At 23.3% G+C, this 26,228-nt stretch overlaps 1 protein-coding gene across 1 annotated transcript; it reads left to right on the top strand.

Moving 5' to 3' along the window:
* The first annotated feature begins 17,554 nt into the window (after positions 1–17,554).
* LOC105367889 (serine protease 42-like) lies at positions 17,555–22,466 on the top strand. The gene is made up of 6 exons (XM_011506732.1): positions 17,555–17,631; positions 18,781–19,083; positions 20,013–20,393; positions 21,102–21,370; positions 21,452–21,615; positions 21,997–22,466. Exons 2-6 carry the CDS (start codon positions 18,800–18,802, stop codon positions 22,225–22,227), a joined length of 1,329 nt encoding a protein of 442 aa, XP_011505034.1. The 5' UTR covers positions 17,555–17,631; positions 18,781–18,799; the 3' UTR covers positions 22,228–22,466.
* Positions 22,467–26,228: the final 3,762 nt, after the last annotated feature.

The raw sequence follows: 26,228 nt of genomic DNA, 5'->3' as shown, positions 1-26,228 counted from the left end.
AAAACAAATGTCGAATCTTGTGATATATACGGAAGTGTATATTTATATACTGAGTTCATGCGTTTTACTGTTGAAACCATCAACAATTAATTAAATATATTTGAGATATTAATGTAGACATTCCATTATATTTATATATATATATATATATATATATATATAATTAAAGTATAACAATAATAAATAGTTATAGAAGAAAATAACAAACAGAATTTATAAGACGTTTAATACGATGTATATGTACTGTAATAAGCTATCATAAGTTACTTCCCTGTTAACAAAGGTCGAATGTAAAACAGAGAAAGTTAACGGAGGGTGGCAAATTTTGTTATTTTATCTTAATAGCAAAAGTATGAACAAAGACAAATAATTATTGAACGAACTGTTTTTATTTGACAAAAATGAAAATATGTACAGCATTTTCTAATACATAAGACGTAATATTGTTATATTCATAAAATGAATTATTTCAATATAGATAATTATATAAAAGACAGAATTGTTTCATGCATATATAGTATATATAATAGGAGTTTTGATTGCATGTAATAATTTCAATTACTTGTGCTTGATAATTCCTTTATTAACTGGAAACCGAAAATTCTGTATGCTGGACATGAATTTAGAATGTAAATAATAACATAAGGTTGAATGTAATTTTCGAAGTAATTTACAGTGCTTTGGAAATGTGAACTGACACTGTCGAATCCATTTGACATGGTACGTGGGAGTTGAAATGACATTGCGCATGCCAAATACGTACAAGCATTTTACATCCACCGTACTGCCATATTGTTAACTAGACATCATTGCGACATTGCGCCATTTGTGTTGCGTATCCCAAAATGCATCATGAGCGCAATGTATTTGTAGAGTACTAGAGTGCATCATGGCCAGTTGTTGGCAAAACCTCACCTACTCATCTAACTTTACAATAGTTCACGGTATCATTCAAAAGAACCTATGTAATAGTATTAAACTTGTACCGTAACAATATAATCATATGCAAATATTTTTAGCAAATACAATGATGCTCATATGTGCCGTGTGCCTTAATGTTATTCCAATCAATATTAATTTTATTACAAATTCATAAAGCGAAATTTGAAGACTACTTTATTTGACTTTATATATCGTTATTTTAAGTACCGTAAGCTTTCTACCAGTAAATACAAAATTTAGCATTTGTTTCTATTTTGAACGTTGCGAGGGTAAATTCCAATACAATAATTAAATAATTTTCTTTTAATGAATACATCTATAAAAGTAAAAATACGAAAAGTTCCTTCCCTTCTTTAATACAAAATCTACTAAAGTATTATAAACTTATAATTAAAATTATTGTTTTCCATGTATCATATATATATATATATATATAGAAAGATAGTTTATTAAACTTCAATGGTGGATTTCTTATTGTATTTCTTCATCTCGCGTTTTATTAAAACATAAAGCATATTTGCAATAAAATCTAAATTGAATAGAAATAAGAGTATAATAAGATGAATTAGATGCGGAGTATTATATTTGCGAATAAAAAGTTGGCCAAATTTCCTTTATCTCTTATACTGGCAACTCATCAACAATAGCTTTAATTGTGTACCCATCAATACAATAAATTTCAGCGTAGGAACGTATATAACGTTATTGTATATTTATTGAAATTTAGTAATTTTTTTAGCCAAAGAAGTCACTATTTCTTACTCCTAATAAACAATCCATTACGTTAATTCCGATGATCGGATATAATTTGCTTTTTATTATTACCATTTCAAACATATCAAATATGCCCTATAATTGCAGCTTATTGGTTAAGTCAGAAATTTGAAAACGTAGCTCTGCACAATCATTTTTAAATTGCAATTAAAATAAATTAATGTTTCGATTTTCGAAAATTAATAAAAAATAAATTATATATTTCCACGCATATGAATTTATAATTTATAGAGCACTATTTTTTATTTTTGTTGCTCAACACAATTTTTGATATTCGAGATTGAATGCCCAACATTGTACAGTATATATGTTATCTCTTGAAATCGCAAAGAATCTGTTGATTTATGTGAATCGAAGTGCATTGTTGTGCATATTCCTTCGATCTAGCTGAAATTCGGTTATAAAACGTATAAATGAAATGAAATTTCGAGGTAAAGTTCTCGTTGAGACCTCCTTTGGAAAGTGAACAAAATCTTTTCTCTGTCTCTCTTCGTCTCCACCTATATATATATATATATATACACACATACACATATACCTTCCGAATCATTTAAACTTTCTTTAAGAACGCGGCATTTATAAAAGTACTATTTATATTTAAAGTTACATTTCAAATGAAATACATACTTAAGACTATATGCCGATTTATTTGCAATTATAATTTGGAAAACTAAGTTTTTGGCTTAATTAAAACTTTACATTGTTTCAATTCTTATCAATTAATCCACATAAACTTGTAGTTATTCACGTGTTAGTACTTTTATATATATATATATATATATATATATATATATATAAATGGAAACTATAATAGGTTTCGGTAGAAAAAGCGTTACTATTAGACTCGTTCATAAAATTCGTTTTGATAACAATTCGTTCACGACATATAGTAGAAAGCTAATAAGTTTAATGAAAATATATTCATTATAAGTTTCTTAGGAAGAATAATATATAAATAACGAGGACAGTAATATCAGCGAAGATGAGGTAATACTACTTCCGAGCATAAATTGTAGACACCATTGTTAAAATAATATACTCGTCCAAACGTTTGATAAAATTTGAATTGAAACATATCTACTGTTTCAATATTATAACTACGAAACATCGTAAGCTCATTATATCCTTATTTCTTTTCAAAATAGACTTTAACAAAGTAATAGATTCGCACAAAAAGTCTGTTACAGGTGATTCACAGAGTAAAAAATTTATCCTTTATAGGACGATTACTCGATAGGTGTAACGAATGCAAATATTCAAGTCAACCAAGAAAAATATTTTGTCATCAATACATTTGGCTAATAATGGAATCGGTGGACTTTGCTATTTTTACATGTGAATTACATTTTGAATAAAAATTCCTTTTATTATAGAAAATAGATACTTGAAATAATAAGTTGTTCATTGTTTTGAGTTCAATGAGTTAACCAAAACTGATTTGAAATGAAATACTTGTATAAAAGATTTTAAATAGTTTTTTCTTGCAATGATATGATATTTTCAAAATATTGTAATAAAATGAAAGTTAAAAAATCTATTAATAAGTATCTAATAATAAAGTAATAATTAATCAATAGTAATAATTAAAAATCTTTTTTACAGCAATCTTAGATAAAGATATAAGTTATAATAATTCTTAATACATTAAAGAAAAAAATTGATATTTTATTGAGTAGAAAATTTATATTTTTATATTTAAAATAGTTACTTAACATATTTTATTTATAAAAAAATTTTCAAACATATAGTATAAGGTACAGTTATTTTTTATGAGATTTAAGCAAATTAGAATAGTTTTATTTCCCCTAAAAAAGTTTACTGTAGTTTCTATATTTTATATACAAATATAAAGAGACTACCACTATGCACATTGTTCGTATATAAATATTTATTACAAACTATATTTTATGAAAAGTAAAATGTTCAAATGATTATAACATTTATAAATTATTTTATGGATAAATAAGCTCTTTAAAAATATTTAATCCTATTTAAATTTGAAAATACCGTGATGCGTATAACAGAAAATAACCTCCGAAGTATGAATTAAATATAACTGGATCTTTTATTTAACTTATAATCTGAAATTGGAATAACGAAATTTTCCTAATTTTAGTTAAAGAGAAAATCAAAGTTATCCCTTTTTTCATTTCTAAATAATAAATCGAAAATCCGATTATAAAAAATATTTTGAATTATTAAGTAATTTTTATATTTTATAATTTATGATTAGATGTCAAAATTTTCCCCTATTTATAATTTTATTAACATTAGAAAAAAAAACGTAAAACAAGAGAGTGCACATAGTAATGAATTGATGAACTGTATATTTTCCTAATATATAATACTTTTCGCTACTATTTATCAATTTTAATATGCAAACTGCTTAATAAGTCATTTCTTATTCTGAAAACGATTTCTATCTAATCGTCAATTAGAAATGTATGAAAATATTTTAAAAATATTTTTAATTAACTAATTTCTGAAATCATTTAATATATATTATGGATATTCACCTTTTATTTTGAATTTCCGTTGAATTTTCAAATTCAATATATATGCACACGAAATGTATTAATGTAATTGTATCGAAAAAATGTTCCTGGGAAAAGATAATTACTATGAAAATGTTATTAGTAAAATTTTTATTAGGCGTTAAACACTAAAAATACATGAAGTCGATGTGCAATACCAGCGTCAGCATTCCTTAAATTACTCTGGATATCAATCACTTTAACTCGAGTATCGCTACGAACTTAACCGTATCAAATAGCTGCTACCTCAGTTATCTAAATATCTGCCTTGATATCCACGCATTGCACACATACCTTAGAAACTTTCCAATTGGATGCTTGTGCACGATATATTTTAGCAAAAGTCATATTGGAAATCAATCGTCCCTATAATAATGTTGAACATTATAGTTATTTCTTCTCCTATACAAGTACGGGATAATTAAATTTTTTTTAAAAAATACTAGATATTCTAATAAAAGTTAAGATAGAAATACAAAGTATTTTATTATATAGATTATATTCATTTTATTAATAGACTTTATAAAAGTACGAATTCTGTTATGAATTCTGAATGCTATGGCTTTCCGTCTATAAATATTTTCATAAAATACAATTTATATTAAAAGAAGGGCAATTGTTCACGAAGAAGAGTTTAAAAGTTAGAAAAATATGTTTTATTCAAACTTTATGGTTGCGAAATTCAAATATAAGTGGTAGGTTGTATTATACAAAATTGAGCAACACATCTTGTGAAAGAGATCATTTGCCGAGTAAGTTTAACATGGATAGTCGTCAGAAAATTTATGTTACACACATAACTATACTAAGATTTATATCTGTAACAGTTTTTCATCATATCAATAAAAGTTTATCTGCACGTATATGTAAATTCTCGAATCATAAACCAGGTAAGAATTAAAATAATTGTTGACAAATACAATGACTGTTGACAATAAAAATATTTTATTAATATTTCATTTTAATTAATAGGAGCAAATAGCTAATTCAAATATAGATATTTTCAAATATAGATGTTTTAATGAATAAAGAAATTTTCTAAATTTATTACCCTGTTAATATTTGCGTATCGAACGTGTAAAAACTTATTTCTTTTAAAAACTCCTATAATACTAATAATATATGTCATAAGATATGAATTATGAGAAAACGACATTATATGCTAAAACATCGTATAAATAAATAAAAAATAACTATTTTATTTTATATAGTTATTTTTCTTCATAATTCCAAAGAATTTAAAAATTGTCACATTTTACATTATCCTAATTTAATAAAAAAAAAAATTGTTTACAGATAAAATATATAAAGTAGTAATTCAAATAAAATAATATTAAAATAATATATTCAAAACATTTGTAGCATTTAGTATTTAAATAAATACATGTTTCATTATGTTTAAAAATTCTTAATTGCATATCCAAATATAATTTTCTCATTAATTCATTAATTAAGTTATTTATAATATTGTTTAGAAATTTGTAATATGTCTGTGCTTTGAATAATATGATAACATACATACCTATGCATTGTTTAAAATAGATAAAATATAATTCAATAAAATCATATACTTACATCTTATTGATAATAAATTATTAATTTTAATAAAATCTGCTATTCATATTTTATAATGAATGCAAATTCTTCATAATAAAACGCCAATATTTAATATATCTAATTAACGTGATCAATTTAAATACAAAAATTATAGTTTTCCTTAATTCTCAGAATGTTAATGATTATTTTAATTAATATTGTAAGAAAACTAAATGATATTTACAGTTAAAAGAAGAAGTTAGATGATTAACGAGATGAAGATAAAAGATATTCAGTGATTGCTATGGCCATTTGGTAATTTATTGTGAGCGTAATTCACCATCGAAAAAATCAAGATTCACATAAGCACGAGTGATTAGATCATATATGATTAGAAAATAATTTAAAATTAGTAAGTGATTGAAAATTAATAAGCTACGTATGGATAATTGTCCATCTTATATTCTCTTTATCATCGTTTCTCCTATTATTTCGTCTTATAACGCTCCACCTTGGATTCCGTCACGAATTTTCGAGAACCAACTTATAAGACCATGTGCGAGGAATTTTTCCATCCCGCGTTGCAAAGGTTCATGAATATTTAGCATCAGCTTTCTGCATCAAGTAACTGTCGCGCTCTTTACGCTTGCTAATGCAGTACGTCTTTTTTATATATACTGTACGCGTGTGTACTTATATGTACAGATATACAAGGGAATATTTTGCGGAGTGTGGATTATTTCCAAGGAAATAAAGCTCGTGTAAATACATACAAAAAACTACATGCTTTTTTTGCGGACCGAGGATTTCTTTTATACCTTGATGATACACAATTAAACCGCAGATTTATTTTAACTGTAGAGCGACAGGAATGCTTGAATAAATAATGATACAATTTCAAATTATATTATAAAATTATTGAAAGTATATTGAAACTGTTGTATGGAATTATGAGGTATCCAATGGCTTACATAAAAAATTTTATTCAAATATGTGAACGAAGACTATAATACTTTATTGCTGTGTAGCAGTATCGTTAAATTTAATGAGACAAAAGAAAATTATTAAGAACATAACATTTATGCGTATACCTGAAAAATATATAAAAAATATTTATATTATAGTGAATCATATCTTTTAAAATCGAAAAGATAAAAGCAACAAAAAGATTAAACAATTGTTAGAACTTAAAATTACTTTTACATAAGTATCCAAAAATATTCAAATTCAGCATAATTATTATATTAAACAATAGAATAGAGATAATTTTTATATAAAGCCTAATTAATACATATGCATTGAAGATTATGTAAATACTTCTTAAATATACAGTAAATAGACTATCGACTTAAAGACGACTTGTATATTAAATAGAAGCTATAGTAATGATAAGTTATACCAAAATATAGTAAATATATATATATATATATATATATATATATATATATATATATATATATGTATATGTTTTAATAATATATAGTTTTAAATCGTAGACTTGTATGCAAAAATTTAATCTCTATTTAAAAAATTGCGAAAAAAATATAATTCCTACGTTGTTATATAATATGGATTATATTTTTAATTACGTAAATATTGTGAAAGTGTTGCCAAAGAAAGTAAATTTTCATACTAATATCAATATAATGCAGCTTTCAAGAGATTCATGATTTTAACGATGCAGATTATACGGACGAATAAAAGTTTAGTAATAATATAGCTATTAATATACTAATAATTATATCAATTTTTAAAATTGTATTAATTACAATAGGACCGATAATAATATTAAAAATACAATCGAAAAAAAATGTAACAAAAATAGCCTAATTTTTGAAGATTTCACATTTTAATTTTACTTTCTCATGAAGTTTCTTTACATATTTCTCTGAGCTCTCCTTGTTTTCTCCCCCCCCCCCATTCTATGATATACTGACTGGTATATCTAACATTTTCCATTTCTCTCTATTTTGTTTCTGAATTTACTAGTTTGCCATTGGTACTCATTAAAAGACTACATGGATTCAAAACTTGTAAGAAGATTTTGTTTCAAAGCTATAGTACACAAGTGTACATGTTCTTTCTGTGAAAGCTTTTCTCCTTAGTAATTTTATTTCTGTCTTCAACTTATATTGTTAGATATTATTAAATACAAATATATTTTTATATAAATAAAGATTTATAAGAATATAACATGAATATTATAGAGAAGGTAATTAGTTTAATTAGGAACATAAGAACTAGATATTACAGTTTTCAACTATTATTTTACATAAAATAATTTAAAATTTTAAAGAATATAACATTACAATCCAAATTTTTTTATATAAGTTATAATATTAATATATTATATTCCAGTAAATATACAGATTTATATCGATTATATTTTAACGGAAAAAACAATTAAGAAAATTATATAGTAACAAAGTAGTATTGTTTATATAACAAATTAATAAAACATAATGTTTTAGACTAAATTTTTATTTTATAAAATTTTGATTTATATATTTAGATTTATGGAGATTTTTTTTTCTTAATTTCAAATGCATAAAACACCTATTAAGCTTTTACTAATGAAGCTTATACTAATTATTACATGTTTACACATTAATGTCATAAAAGACTTTTAAATAAAGAGTATTAATTTATAATGTTGAGCTAATTAAATTGTGTATAATAAATTATATTTGGTAAAAATAAATAAATTTAATTTTATTTACATAATTTTATCTAGATGCTATTCTTATTATAAATAATATTGAAATATGGAGTACAATTAGTAAAGTAAATAGAAAGTTATGAAGAATACACTGATAATTAAATATATAAATAGTAATTTTCATTAAAAATATATGTAAATGATAATAAATCGTGAATTAAAAAAATTTTAATTTACATTCGTATACGAATTCTGATATTACAATAATAAATGCTTGCATATAGAATATATTCATATTCTATACCCATTCATTTAGTTATACTAGAAGAGTTTCAAAATTTTTTTTTCTTTAAAAAAAAAAAAAAAAAAAAAAAAAATATGTAAAGTAATGGAGTTTGTTATGACCCGGTAAATAGAAGAATTTAGACTTTAAAAGGTTGAATTTGTATGCGAGAGTGATTTTAGAATTCCTACGTAAGCTAAAATGTATGTGTTACTACTCTACAGTGATACTTCTATCTGCTACGATAACTTTACTCCTCCAATGCAAAAAATAAATACACGAATTGATTTATTTAGAATGTGTGTATATATATATATAAGACAAAGAGAGAATGAGAGAGAGAGAGAGAGAGAGAGAGAGAATGAGATGGAGGGGGGGGGAGAGATCTAAAATAATAGAAAATATACAGCAGATCATTATTTTTTTTCAGAAAAAAACTTGCATGATATTACAATGCATCTAAATATTAAACATAAGAAATGTCTGAAAAATTCTCATTGAGTTAATGCTTCTGAATTTCGTCATATATATTTTTTTCTTACTCTTTGAGACGGTTTTCTATATATCTTATGTTCTTAGCTTAAATGCGTATAATTAAGTGGTGATTTAAACTACAAAATTCGTTAGAGGAAATGGCTTTTGTATGTAAATACCGCTCTGGTTCTTATACCTAAAGAAGTTCTTTATTTATTGCTAGACAGCAAAATGACGCGACTATTTATTTTTGCAAATGTAATATAGTGAGTATATCATACCTACATACTCATACGCATACATAAATCTATTTCATGTGTAATATTATAACCTTTTAAATTATTGTTTTAAAATATATTATTTTAAACAATTTTATTTGCCGGTTGGATCACATATTCAATAGAATTATGATTTATGTGTTTTAAAAATTTTATTTTATTACAGTAAACTTATTCAATTAAATATGGTATTATATGGAATTATATACGATGTAATCATTTTCAATGATAAATTAATTTAAATATTAAAATTATCGTTTTCATAAGATTTTATAATTTTTTCTCAGGAATTTTATTATAATTTGTAATTAAAAAATATTATACAGAAATTTTATCTAGAGAAATTGTAATATGTACGTAAATTCAATAATCTAAAATTTCAATATCAGTTAATCATCAGTCAAAATATATTTCTAATAACCAAAGAAATAAAAAAAAAAAAATAAATTGACACATACAATTACATGTACGTATATATAAAAGCACAGATGTTAATACAGAAACATAAATTACACATAAAATTTCATTCAAATTTACATTACGCATAACTTATAACTTAATTCTTAAAAATGCCAACAAGATAAAATTAATTTTAAATAGATTTCGGAATTTTTATCCAACTATTTTTGTATAGAATAAATTAAACGATAGAATCTTATTCAGATTAATTACGCAAGAAAACTTTAAAACTATTTTAAATATATAAATGCAAATATAATGGCTGCAATAAATATTATTTTAAATATCAGATTTTTAAAAAGCGATTGATTTAAACAAATGTTTTAATATATAAAATCTTATATTTAGTTTTTGGAGATTAATAATAAATATTTGGATATAATTCAACTAATTATTATAATAAAAAACTTATGAAGTAGAATCTCTACTTTCTATATATCTATACTTATCTATATGCAACTTTTAATATTATAAAAATTATAATTATTAATAATCAGAGTATTTGAAGTTTTATAATAAAGTTTTATTATAAAATGTGCTTTGTAATTGGTTAACAATCATTGAATATAAACCTTAATTAATTATTGCATAAAATGCCAAATATTTTTGATAAATCGAATTCATTTCTTAATATATAATTCAAATCTAATCTGCATTTTTTCATTTATAAATAATAATTGTTTAACTAAGTCTTTTTAATTTAAATAGCTTTCAGTATAATATAAACAAAATTAAAAATCAATACTATTTGATCACGATTTACTTATCTGAAATATTATTTTTACTAATAATCATTATTTATAGTTTTCTTTCAAAATTTACAATCCTCAATAAAATGGACAATCATCAATAAAATACAGCTTCGGTATGTCAAATCGAATCATTACTGATCGCTATTTTATTTAAACTACATTTTTCAAAAATATTAATATTATATGAAATTCAAGACTCTAAGGTTTGTAATCTTATTTTCCTCTTATTATTTTATTGTGATAAAATAAGCCTCATCATTCTTAATAAAACTAACATTAATTCAGATTATATTAAAAAAACAATTGATTGTCTATATAAAAATATAAATTATGATATAATAATATATTGTCAATATTTATTTTTGAAATTAAGATTTTGACAAAATCTTTCACAAAACAATCATAATTTTCCAATAAGTTATAATAAAGTAAATTAACTTTGAGAAAAAATTGTGAAGTTATAATATTAACTATATTAACTATATATAATAACTATATATAATATTAACTATATTATTATTCTTAAAATAGTTATAATTTATAAAATAGTATCTAGTTAATATAACTGTAACTAACAAAAGATATATCTTTATATAAAATTTTAATGACTCTAATTTAATGTTTATTTAGTTATGTTAATTAATTTCTAATATAATCTAATAATATATTGTTTTATTGATTAAAATAGATCATTATTTAAATGTATCATAGAATATTTCACACAATAATATATTATATAATTAATATTTAAAATAAGATAAGTATTAATTTATTCAATGAATTGATTTTAAAATTAAAAAGTTTAAATATTTTAAAAATAAAACTTTTGAATATAATATTTAATACATTTACTCATAGATAGTATAACATACCAAATCATTCATAATTTGGAACTAGAAAATCATCATAAATAATTTATACATTAATGATTTTGTTTGCGTATAATTTTTATATTTTAGTTTTTGTATATTTTCTAATAAAAATTCAATGATTAAGAGATTTCAATTCGAATATGTTAAATCTGCTCGATTTTATCAGAATAATCAACCAACACAAAATTTTGAGACAATACTAATTTAGATCGAAAAAAAATATATATATATATATATATATATTATATTTGAAAATCAGTATTCAAAACAATTTATCCGGTTAAAATTTATATAAATTTTTTTTAATTTATAGGGTTTAGTAAATATTTTATAATTTATATTTTATAACTGTAATAATTTGAAATAAAAGTGATCACATGAAATAAGAAGAGGACTATTCGATACAATATCCAATAGACTTATAAGCAATCATTTAATTACAATAAAAGGAACATGTTTAATATTAAAATTTCATATTATTAAATCAATATTTCTATAAAATTTTTAATAGTCCTTAACGTACTTTTTTAAGCTTTGATATATAATTCACTTTTCAATATATTGTTTTGTAATTAATATTTGGAAATTTATCGATTAAAAGAAATAGAATACAGTCGATATTTCAATAATTGTACTTGTTATTAATTTAATTGCTTCTCTTGGATAATTCTAATTTACTCTTGTTTTACACGATAAATGAAAAATAATAATTCGGGATAGATAGAAGTGGTCATTCATTCTAATGAAATTTATTATGAAATTAAATTTAGATTTTAAATAATGAAATAAATTTAATTGCAAAAATATTTCTAAGACGATTGATTTAAAGAAATTTTTCATTATCGGATGTTACATATATTTATAAACAAGAATGCTGAACAAAGGATTTAGAAAAATTATGTTTTATGAAAGTACGTATCTGTTATTGCAAGCTGATAATTTGTATCTCAATGCTATGTGATCTATTTTATTATTAGTTTTTAAAATGTGTCATATATGCACGGTATGTTCACTGTATCAGCATTTATTATTGGTAAATTATTTGATGGCACAGTAGAGATGTCGTTTTTAAATATTTTTTTTTTTAACTGAAACCTAATATTTCTCTGATTATAAAATGAAAAGAAACGAATATCGATACATTGATTATAATTATAAAATTAATCTATCGGTATTATAATATAATATTAACATCGCAATTAGTATAAAAATTAATTTAATTATATATTTGCTCATAAATTAATTAAACGAAAATTAATAGTTGAATGTCATTAAGATAATTGTGGGTAGCTGAAACTACATCATCAGCTGGCATACTAATTTGTTTTAAACCGCATCCACGAATCCATTGTATCTCATTACAAGCTGTGCATATGATTCAATTAAAAAGAGACACTAAAACCAGTCGTAATTAGCTGATGTTTTGGTACGACTGGCGCGTACGAGACGCTCGTTAAGCACTGGCCAGATCTCCGGGGACACAATCTCGTAAGCGCCAAAAGCCAATACGCATGTAACTCACGTATTGTTCGGCTAAGATCGGAAATCAATCCGAGAATTCACGTGAGTACAGAAGAGCCTAGCAACCGGATATCCAACTCTCCACTAGACAAACTAACCAATGCTAAATACTGTTAATTCTCTAACCAATGAAATAGGAGAGATTCCCTGCAATTGTTTGTTAATGAAGTCGTTTAATTTATCGACTCGACAGATTAATTGTTACGTATAAGAAAAGTATCGTTTATTTGCCTATGTTCTATTCGAAGTCAGGAAAGAAAAAAGAACTTTTCACTTTTAAATAATTTTCCAATTCATTTTAATTACTTTTTTTCAATTTATTATACACTAATACAATTTAATTCATGAAATAATAAGCTTGGAATTTATACGCCAAATAAACTATATTAAAATGTGTTGAGCATGTTTAAAATGATGATAATTAAATCTAATTAGTACCGTTAATTTTCCTACATTGATTATTTTATTTTATTTTATTGTTCTGAGTAAACAAGTACAGCCACTACAGATGAAAGATTGATTTGAAATTACATATTTGAATTATCTTTTAATATCATTTCATAAATATATAAAAATTAACGGGATTATTTTATGACATAAACTAACGAATTTTAAAGAAAACATTTTAGTTTTATTACTCTATCTACTCTCCATTTAAAAGTTTTTTTTTCAAATATTATCAGATTCAGTAATTAGACATGAAACTTCATACTTTTAGTAACAAATGTATTTATATTATACAATACAAACAGTAATAAGTAATTGAAGTTTGAAATTTCTGAAAATAAATAAACCTTATTAACAAAATTGAAAATTAATTTTATAAGCTGAATGCTATACACTGTAAAAATTGAAAGAATGGTTATTTTAATAAATGATCGCTAAAATTTATAAAATGCAGTAAAAATTGATTCAAACCCTATAAAGATCAAATTTAAAAAGTTTTTTAATAAAATTCCAAAGCCAAAAATTAAGCTGCATATTTACTGCCTCATGTATTTAAACGTTTAAGTTTCTCACGTAACAGGTAGCCTTTCTTCGATAATATCTTGCATATAATGGTATACTGGCATACTATATAACACAAACTATATACTATATACTGTGGCTGAAAATAGATATGAAAATAAATTCTCATTACTTTACAAATAATGTAAATAAAAAAATTAATAATAAAGAAATATAACTCTTTATTTTATTCTTTAATAGTTTTGATGGTTCAGAAGAGCCAAAAAGTACTGCAAATAATTGCCATTTTAACTAATATAATCAAATTAGTTTAGTAAAATGATAAATCCGAATAAGTTTTGTATGTTAAAACATTAAGGATATTATATTTGAAAGTTATGGAAATTATTTTTAAAACTTTAACCCTTTGTTTGCGCGATTTTATTTTCCTAAATTGTCGTATTATATATTAATTTACTTGAAATTTAATTTTAATCCCTAAAACAATCGATAATGGCGAAGCAATAAATATTATATGTATAAGTGAGGCAGATTCTGAATAGCTAAAAACTTTCATAAAAGCCTACATCCTTATTTTATATAGATCATTTCTTATACAATTTACAAAAAATTTCTTTTTCAGATCTTAAAAAAAAATAAATAAATTTTTTTTAATAAAATCCATATTTATATTTCTTTTATCTTTATTTATATTTCCTGAATTTATATTTCTTGAAGTATATAAGAAAAAATAAAAATTAATATGGGATATAAATAAAATACCAATTATAATTACCAATTAACGCTTCTGATTATAACTCAACAAATAAAAAATCAATATTGAGACGCACTCTTTTAACCTAAAATTTCCTTATTTGTTTTTGTTGTAATTTTTCATAATTTTCTAAATTGTTTTCAACGTAAAATATTATATTATAATTCATAATGAAAATATAACATATCTTCTACTTGTGGAATATTCTATCGTAAAAGTTCAAGTACCCTTAGTATCTAGCAGACATATTATCTTTAATGGTAACTTGTATATGAAGAGTTTCATAGGCTAGAAGATGTAGTCATATTAACAAATTATAATCATGATATACTCCATACTGAGCAAATCCAAAACTTAAGAAGTTGCTTTTTGCCGAAATATTACAAAGTTAGTTGTAAATTACTATTTAGCAGCTAAAGCCCACAATGAGAGTAAAATCCCTGACTGCTTAATAGACTAGTTAACACTTAAGAATCGCATTCTATACTAAAACTCTTAATTAATTAATTTCATTAACGTTAATAGCATATATATATATATAACACCAACTATAACTTTAAATAACTTTATAAATAATTTATATAAAGAAAATTTTATTTATTTTTACTTTTATTATTTTTCTTATTAATTTTTATTACATTGTTCTTGAACTTTAAGTTTTTATTATAAAAACTAATATACAAAATAAATCATAAAATAGAGAAAATGCTATTATTTTTAAAACCAATAAAAAAATTAATAGTTTTCATTCCTAGTCATATTATGTTCCATTTCCAAAAGTTATGTTAAATGTTATAATGCACATACACATATATATTGTTATTTATTAGAGGTAGTTGAATTTTAATAATTGTAATAATTTATATAATAGAAATAAAATTATTACTAGAAACACAATATAAAATATTTTTTGAAATAGTAGTAATTAGAAAAATTTAATATTAATAATTTACTAGATGCAACTTTTAGTAATGTAAATACTAACTGAAATTTGGGACTATAATATATAGAAAATTTAACTGCATTTAGTTATGAGTAATTTTTAAATAAAATTTACAACTCTTGTAGTTGATAATGTATTTTGATTACATTATGATTGAAACTTATTAATTAATATAAATAAGCTCCATTAATTTTTTTATTATTTATTTTTAATTTAGGGCAATTGTCATTTTATTAAAATACGTAAATATTCAGAATTACATAGTATTAGAAAAATAGTTAAAATAGAGTGAAAAAATAATTAAAATATATAACAATTGAAGGAAAATCATATCCAATAAATTTCTCTTGTGTCAGCTAATTTATTTATAAAGCATATTCGGATATTCATAATCTGCTACAGCAGTTCAATAATTTCCGAATTATATATAAATAAATCATGGAATGTTGATTTTATTAAATTAAAGGTTTCTAAGTATGTTGAAGAATAAATAAATGAATAGTAATTTGTTAATTAATTATTGTTTTTTTAATATTATTTCTTATATATCATTACTCACAGAAACGAATTAACCATTTCCATAAGAACTAACAATATATTTATATATTATACTTATATTTGAACTAAAAACTAACATATTTTATCGTAAATAAATATGTTATTTATGAATGTATTAAAAATTATAATTGAATTTCAAATAATGATATAATTATAAAAATTCATTGCTACTCCAATTTTCTAAGATCCTCAAAGAAATTAAAAATTGAAACAATAAAACGAACAATTTTAATTTGATATTAAAAAATATTCAGCTAATAAATATATTTATATCTAAATAATATGAAAGTGCATTAATCCATCGAGAAACAAAATTGTCAATTAAGTAGCATTTCATTACATAGATCGAATTTTGTAATAAAAGTTGTAAATTATTTATTTCCATTACCAAAAAAATTCGTAAAAAAACAACCGCTTTATTGATCTTTTAATCTCACAATGTTTATGCATATCATGATATATATTTTTACGCATTTATCGAGATAAATGAAATTAATTATTATTTTATTGATAATTTAGTTATCATACTACGCTATGTTAAATACGATAATAAATGATAATTGATATACAAAAAATATTTTTCTAATTAATGATTATATCTTTTATGTACTTTATAATACATAAAATATTAATTATTTAACAATGCATATTGTTTTTTATATCTATGTATATATAATTTACGAATTTATAATAGAGAAATGCATTTAATCATATTTAAATATATACATTTCTATTTCATATTTTACAATCTAATTTATATTTAAATAATAATTATATTAATACATAATTTTACATGAAAATAAATATTTGCACGAACATGAATTTGAAAAAATTACACCTTTTAGAAGCAATCCTTTAATTTATAAATGAATGCATTCTCAGTTAGTCAAGAATAGATAGTTTTCTTAAAAATTGATAATTAATTGAGTATGATTATTGTTAAATATCCTTGAGTAAGTCTTTGGTTTAATTCTGAATCATAAATGTTTTTTTTTTTTAAATGAAATTGGCAATTCTCAAATTAACTAAAAAAATTGTTATTGCACATGAATGGGATAAATTATAACAATGTGAATATAAAACAAATATTTTATAAACTATGTAAAACATTGTTTTGTTTTCAGACTTATGAACTATTCGAAATAAAATTGGTCAGCGATGTGATATCACAATGTTTCAACAGACCAATTCCACAATTCTTATAATATTGGTGGAAGGGGAGCCAGCAACCTGTTTAGTATTTATGCTAAAAACTCAACTCAACAAGATACAAACGTATTAATCTTTAGACTTTGTTCACAAGAGGACATATTTTTTGTTAAGGTGAGTAAGTATTCTTTTTAATTTAGTACCATTTCATTTAATTTAAATGAAACTAAAGTCTGAAAATATTTACAATTTTAAATATATAAATGAATAATGTATGAAATTTAGAAAGGGAAAATAATTTTTATATCCTTATAAATGTATTCGAAAGAAAAAAATATTTTTATATTGTTAATTAATAGATAATTAATTAAGATGAGATTTGACTAAATGTTTGTACACCCTGTAATTATGCTCATAAATTTTACTAAATATTTAAATAAACATAAATTTTACTTTAATGATCGTATATCGTCTTGCACAACATTCAAAATGCAATTACGAATATATTATAAGTTTGATATATTATAACTGAATATAAATTTTTTATAAGAATTGTAAGCAACAAAATTTTACAAAATAAAAATATTTCTTATTATTATGACATTTTTATTTATTTCTTGCAACTATAAATTTTAATTACGGCTTAAAAATGTTTATAATAGTTAAAAATCTATACTGTATTTTATTTAAAATCATTATACATCTATATTAATATTGAAAAATTAAAAATATTTCCCTTAATTGTACGTTTTTTTTCTTTCTTTCTCGATTATAAATTAAAATATATAAGTATTAATAATAAAAATTTTTTCATATTATAATAATTTTTTATTTGCTATTTCAAAAATATGTTTAAGCAAAATTTGTAATATTTGCAAGTTTATTTAATGCTTGAATATAAAATTATTGAAATTACATGAAATCGAATGTAAACAAGTAAATTTTTATAATTTTATATTTTCATGTTTATATTCATTATAGCACAAGTGACGCAAGTGGTTATATTTTTCTATTATGTTTATTTATACTTAACAATAACTAGATACATCAATTAAGAAATCTATCTTGTGTTTCTTATGCAATGTGTCATAAGTCACTGAAAATCATTATTTTAATACATATAAGAACAAATTATTACACGGAGATATGCAAAATATCCAAATATATAAAAATTCTATTATTCTATTATTCTATTATTCTATTATTGAATTATTTTGCAATAATACCTTATTGCAGATAAAGTATTATTAACTTGCGCATTAAATCAACTTCATTCGAAATACAGTCTTCAAATGATAAATAAATTAATATAATGTTTTCCAGCTTATGCAATAACAATATAATGAAGGTCGTCATTGAAGTTTTACTGTTGATCAGTTTGTGCACAGCTTACAAACTGAAAGTAACAGATAATGTCAGTAAAGATAGCGAATTTATCTTTTATGAATCATTGAAGTCGGAAGCTAATATTAGATTTAAGCGAGACACACAAACTGATTACGAAAATTCAATATGTGAGTGTATGCCTTACTATCAGTGTAATTATAATGGCACCACAAATGAATATGGTCAGGGCATTATTGATATTAGAAGTGGAATAGTGGATGCCTCCGATAACCCAATGTCGTAAGATTCATACATTTATATATCTTCTTATCAATATAAGAAATAATTATGCCATATTCATTTTTATAAAAATATTAATTCAATACTATTGCGCTTTTGTCTATAATGTATGATCGAGCAATCGGAACATTGTGTTAACGTAATAATTAAGTTTTTATAATCTACGACTCCTTGCAATATATCAAATAATAAATACAATATTTATGGAGTAAAATTTTAATTATAATCAATATTTTTATTATCAGTAAAGTATGTGACTTTAATATGGAACAATTTTGAAACTTCTCAAAATATCCATATACGTACATAATATTTATATTATAAATAATAGATTAAATGCATATATAACAGGTGTATTTTAATTGAATCTGATCTTTTTCTTTACATAGAAAATAATCTGGGAATTATCTAAAAAATAACACAATTTTTTCAATGAGACATGATACTTTTAATTTTAATTCAATAGTTAAAATAACTTTCTATAACTTATAACAATAAAAATTGACTGTATAGTCCACATTAATATGTCATTATTATTTAATAAAAGATGTAATTCATAGTTATTTGCAAAAAAAATTAATATATTCTTCTAAAATAAATTGAATAATTTCACTTTTATAATTTACAATTGATTACTATATATAGTATTATAAATCTAATATTTATTAAAAGTAAAATTTTAATATAATTTAAGCAAGTATTGAACTTTAATATTTGAAAATTGTGAAACTTTTAAAAATAGACCTCCTAAACTTAACAGAATGAAAAAAAATATATATATATATATATATATATATATGTATAATATTTATATTTTTTCTTATTCTATCTTTGTTGTGAATTTATTTTATATTAATTTAATTTCTATATGAATTTTCTTATTTTTAAATCCTGACAAATATTTATGTTATAATAACATCAAATTTTAGAGCGAGAAGAAAATGTGATCATTACTTGGATGTATGCTGTCTCCCTCCCGAAGTATCATCTGATTATAAAGATAAGCAAAATCAAACTAATCAGGTTGAGCCTGGAAAACCAGATAATAATAAAGAAGATCAAGACTCTAATAGTGATAACAATAATAAATCAAACATTATTGATACACAGTGCGGGCTTCGTAATTCAAATGGTATTAGTTTCAAAATTAGTGGGAACCTTAACCATGAAGCTAATTTTGCGGAATTTCCATGGATGGTTGCTGTCATGCTGGAAGCTAAAATTCAAGAAAATGTTACAAAAGTTTATCAATGCGGCGGTTCCTTAATAAATATGAGAGTAGTTTTAACTGCAGCTCACTGCGTTTTTGAGTAATGAATAATATTTAAAAACATTACTTTCTATTTAAGTCTAATTTAATCTATTCTATTGTCATTTTAAAATTCGCAGTAATAATATATAATAGTAAACCTGAAACTTCTGTAATAATATTTTTAAGTAGATGAATTTGCTACACATTTCAATTTTTTCTTTTACTTCAATGTTCTTTCTCACTCACTATCTAACGCATTTTCTTAACGTATTTACGTTAATTATTGATTTATATATGTTTAAAGAATGAATAGATAGTTTAAAGAATCAATTTAGTTTATACGTGTTACAATTAATATTGTCGTAGTAATTGAATGATTTTATTAGCTTGTCATAGTATTTTAAACTTTATGTGTTGCTTTTCATATAAAAATCGGCATAAATGAAAGAACATTTAAAATTTAAATTTTCGTTATAATACACTTGGGCAAAAATATTATTTTGAATACTTTCTCTGTTAGGAAAAATTATATATATAGACTTTTTTAATGTACACAGGTATAATGACTGCAATTTTTAAAACTAACCTAGGCAGCATGTTAGTTACATACAGCACATATTTATTAAAAGTACAAATAATTTCACTATAAAACGTAACGTGTACGTACAGTGTTTGTATTATTAAAAATGTAGTAATTAAGTAATACAATTGGAAACTCTGCTTATTAATATATAATTAATAAAACTAATTTATTAATGTTGAATAGAAAATTGCCGAGCGAGCTTTTTGTTCGTGCTGGAGAATGGGATACACAAACTGCAAGCGAGCCTTTGCCACATCAAAATCGCGCCGTATCCATCGTGTCCGTGCATCCAAAATACGATAAAGCCACTCTTCTCAACGATTTTGCTTTACTTATTCTTTCAAAGCCATTTGACGCTGCTAGTAATGTTAAAACCACTTGTCTACCCGATTATAACATACATTTCGATGAAACAAAATGTTTCGCTTCGGGATGGGGCAAAAATGAATTTGGTAATAGACATGATACTTGCAAATAATGATGACGTAAAGACAGATTTAATTTATAATTAGAGAAAAATCATTTTTTTTAAGGTGAAAGCGGTCGCTTTCAAGTCATTCTTAAGGCTGTTGAATTACCTACGATCGCTCACGATAGCTGCCAAAATGCACTACGAACTACGCGACTTGGAAAGTATTTTAAACTTCACCAGTCATTCATGTGCGCGGGTGGTGCATCTGATGCCGATACTTGCACCGTAAGAATAATTTATATTTAATACGAGTATTGATGAATGATTTGAATGTTATTTATTCGCTATAATTATTATACGATTACCTGACTTTTTACGAAATAATATTTCCAATACAATTTCTTTATTGTTTAAACATATATTCAGTATTAATGGCCAGTCATAATTAATCTAATAATTGTAATATTTATTTAATTTTCATATTAAATCTATAAGAACAAATGAATTTTTCAAAGTCACTATTGTAATTGTATATTCCGTAAATTTCAATACTAAATATGATTTTCCAGTTAAAAATTAATTTCTTACATAAAGAATGCTTAATTAAAATCCCATCATAAGCTGATAAACTGTGTAAAACGTTTTTGCTGTTTATGTTCGAAATAGGGCGATGGCGGGAGTCCACTCGTTTGTCCTTTACTAGATGATCCAACTCGTTATGTACAAGTTGGTATCGTGGCATGGGGCATCGCTTGCGGCCAATTAAATATTCCAGGTGTTTATGCTAATGTAGTTATGGGTCGCCAATGGATAGATTCCACCCTCGCATCTTATAATATCGATAGCACCTCTTACTCATTCGTTGCTGATCAAAAAAGCTTCGACCCTGCATCGTAGAAAGATACGATCGGCGACGAATAATTTAATTAAAGATAAAATAACGTAAATGTTTAATAATATTATCAAGGGAATAGAATGGCTTCTGTTTGTATGATAATAAACTGACTGAATTTTTTTTTTATTCCAATTCAAATCGTGTTCATATTACATGATTTTAAAAATAAAAGTGACAAAAATACAACAGATTTTAGTGCAATTAGAGAAAGAGTGAGAGTAACTGAATTTACTATTTAATAGAAATAGAATTTATTAATTATAAACAAGTTTTTTTCTTATGATATATAATAAAATATTATATTTATAATAGAAGTGTGTTATTATTGAACTTTGTAAAACTCCTACACCTGATTTATTATACTACTGTATCAATTTTTCATACATTTATTACACATTTTCTCCTACGTTTATTGTCAGACTAAAATTTATACTATTTCATTTTTAGTACACCACTGTTTGATTAATGTACTATGTTAAGATTTATTGGGAGAAAGTAAAAGTGATTATCAGTTTGATTGATTGTGAAAATGGCGATTGATATTTAGGATTAAATTTGTACTTTAGTGATGATTGCATTACCTTTTATTTATTTCAAGGATCTATTTAAATGATTTTCAGAGAAATTTAAAAAATTTAGATTTCATAGTTTTCATATATAAATCACTAATGAATAATCAAATTTTTACATTAAGATTTGCATATAAATATATCTTATCATGGCCATTACAAGTAAAATATATTTCTGCATAATAATATTTCATATTTTAAATATTATTCAGAGATTACACGATGCCATAGGACGCTACTCGTCCCTAAATTTCATTAAAAATATATCTTTTGAACTGAAAATTGCTTTAATGAGTGAATGATTTATCTATATTAAATCATTTTATTTTAAATTTGTATTAAATAATAATAATATAAACAATATTAATATTAATATTAATAACAATAAAGTATCAAATAATATTATGAAATTATTCAAATATAACCTGAATATATTGTTAAAGTAAATACCTTATTTAAAGTTCAGGAAATATTTGAAAGAATTAATTTTTAGGAAACAGGGTTAATATATTACGTAACTAATAAGTCGATTTAAGAAATACGTATTGTATTTATGACAATCATAAAACATTTATAGTTTTTATTTTTGATGCTGATTACATTTCATATCTTTGATATTTAATTTTTTACTTTTAATAAGAATTAATTCGTAAACTAATATATATATAGTTTTTAGTTATTATATGATATAAATATCTTCATATTTTGTACGCAGTATATATCATAAATAGTTTAGTTTTCATTAACAAAAAATGTGTTGATCGAAATTTATAGGTAAAATCTATAATTTGAATAGTTACGAAATCTAAATGTTTCCTAAAAAAAATTGTATTACTAATTATAAGCAGTTTTTGACAGCTTGAACAAGAAAATTTTGATAAAAAACAATAAGTCGAACTACAATATTCAAATTTCTAATTCGAATATAACAGAGTTATATTATAACAACTCTCGTCAATTCGTTTATATTTTTTTTCACATCACTACATTAATGTTCGGAAAAATGTTCTCACTCACAGAGTCTAAAATACATATTTATGACTACAATACATATTTATGTTCTTACATATGATATTAGAAGAAGTTAATATTTTCAATATTGAGATAATTAACAAATATTATATAATTCTCTGTTATAGATTTACATACTCTGATAAATATGCTCAATATATTTTTAAATGTTACTAAATAAAAGTATGTATGAGGTCTTTCTTAATTTTGCATACAGGATTTAAATACAAATATTTTTATAAAAACATATAACGAAAACTTTATATTAATCATTAATAAAAATTCTTCACTAATATTCAGTCAAATGTAATTTATCTGCATTTAAGATCATATATAATTCAATTAATATTGTAGTTTATACAATTTAGATATTCAACTTTTTCAAATAAACATTATTAAAAAAAACGAATGTCTACGAGCGAATTTTTGTTATTTTTTAATGGAATTCTTTATAAAATATCCGCAATATTCTTTTTATATTCCATCAAACTTTCGATTCCCTTAGTCTCTGTTTTTACTCATGTGCGAGTAGCATTTCGTCCATCAGTTGAACAAATTGTGCAGAGGAGTCGGAAGTCTTCATCGGAAGCCACTAGATAAGCGTCGCGCGCGTGACTTACTTCGAATCGTATCAAATTGACTTTCTATCGATGTTCTTCTCTATGCTCTTACTCGGTTCGAGAGAAAGAGAAAGAAAGAGAGAGCGATGCCGTAGAGACAGGAGCCGAGAAAGAGACAGTGGCGGAGAAAGAGACAGAGAGGGAGAGAGATAGATGTAGTAGGAAGCCGAGGAGAGAAATTACGAGATGCAATGTACAACGGTAGCAGTGAAGGCAGTGATTGAGGAGAAAGGAACTTGGGCGGAAGTTCATGGAAAGATTTTACACGCCAGTTCCTTCAGCGAATAATTCATGTTCTTATGAATCTCACAGGATTCATTGGAATTTCAATATTCAATGTACAATTACAATTATTACCAAAATTTAATCATAAAAGAAATGCGAAAAGTCTTGAATTATATTTTTAACCAACTGTTGAGCAAACTTAGTTTTCAAACTGCTCCATTATCTATACCTTGATTGTTAAAATATATTAATTTTTATTTGTGTCAATATTCCGCAAGAAATTAAATTTTGGTTATATACTGAAAAGTAATATGTGGAAATTCGCATTTATATTTTACATTTTCAGTAAATATAATAGGCGTTTGAAAATATCGTTAAAATAGTTGAATGTTGGCATGATACAACGTAACATTTTATATACTAATGAAATAAATTTTGAATAGAAAATTTATTTGACTTGAAAAAAAAATGAATTTGCTCTTATGAAATTTTAATAAAATATTCATCACTATACTTTTTACATATCTTATTTTTTCATAATACGCTTATTCACTGTTCAAATACAAAATTAGGATATTAGCAAAGTAATAACAAAAGACCTAAATTGAACTAATACCAATATAAATAATATATCAATAATTTACTTGTGAGCAATGAAATTTCTAGTAAATTATTTGTATACTTTAAGTATGTAATTGAATAGTACGAAATTACCTTTGCCTCATTTATTGAACAATTTATACCAACAAAAGCATATAATCAAATGTGTTGATAATATATTACAATAAACGCAAATAAATAACTATACGCAATAATTAATAATTTGAAGATAAATCGAACGTAATAGATATTACCTTATTTTCAAGAATATATATATATATATATATATATGTTATATGGTAGTCATAAGGACACATTTGAAGATCTCTGTAAACGTGGTATGTCGGGAATAAAACATAGTTTTATTCTTTATGAAAATATAGAAAGCTCGAGCTCCCTATCGAAATTATCAGAGCTGGCACCGATTCAAGAGAAATGCATTATTAAGAGGCTGCGCCTTGGCCGCGAACCAGGGAGCGTAATTTTTTTTTAAATAACGAGTCACCGTTTCCGCAACTTGCGGGCGCTACGTCGTTTTTATATATTCAAGAATAAGCAGCTACAAATTTTTACATCCGACATTAAAATTCGCGAGAAATTGGACTTAAAAATTCCAAAGTTAAATTTGAGCGTTTCAATTAACGCTTTTTAATTCAATGATAATTCCAATGCTCTTCAAGATTTGTAATAAATAAGTAGTGTCATAAGTAAATTTTGTATATGTTTAAAACATTCTAATGCTGTTAGAAGTCTTAGGAACATTGTATTGACTAATATTAATGAAATAAAAATAAAAATTTATTTTTAATTAATTTGTATAATTTATATAAGCGACAATGTCAGTTCACTTATTTCTTCAATCAGTATAAACATCTGAATCGAATAAAAGGATTAACAAATTAAAATTACCAATTTACGTACTTACCAAAATAATATAATATATATGAAATTAATAAGAAATAAATTAATAATAATAAA

The sequence above is a fragment of the Ceratosolen solmsi genome, unplaced genomic scaffold (genome assembly GCF_000503995.2).
Source record: "Ceratosolen solmsi marchali unplaced genomic scaffold, CerSol_1.0 scaffold6, whole genome shotgun sequence".
NCBI lineage: Eukaryota > Metazoa > Arthropoda > Insecta > Hymenoptera > Agaonidae > Ceratosolen > Ceratosolen solmsi.
The sequence above is the reverse complement of the archived record's forward strand: the minus strand, read 5'-3'. Positions and strand labels throughout refer to the sequence as shown.

Bases quoted from the DNA above. Each gene is read 5' to 3' on its own strand.
- LOC105367889 (XM_011506732.1), top strand. From the start codon at position 18,800: ATGAAGGTCGTCATTGAAGTTTTACTGTTGATCAGTTTGTGCACAGCT. The intron at 19,084-20,012 runs GTAAGATTCATA...ATCAAATTTTAG, and splicing joins GCCTCCGATAACCCAATGTC to AGCGAGAAGAAAATGTGATC. The intron at 21,371-21,451 runs GTAATAGACATG...ATTTTTTTTAAG, and splicing joins ATGGGGCAAAAATGAATTTG to GTGAAAGCGGTCGCTTTCAA.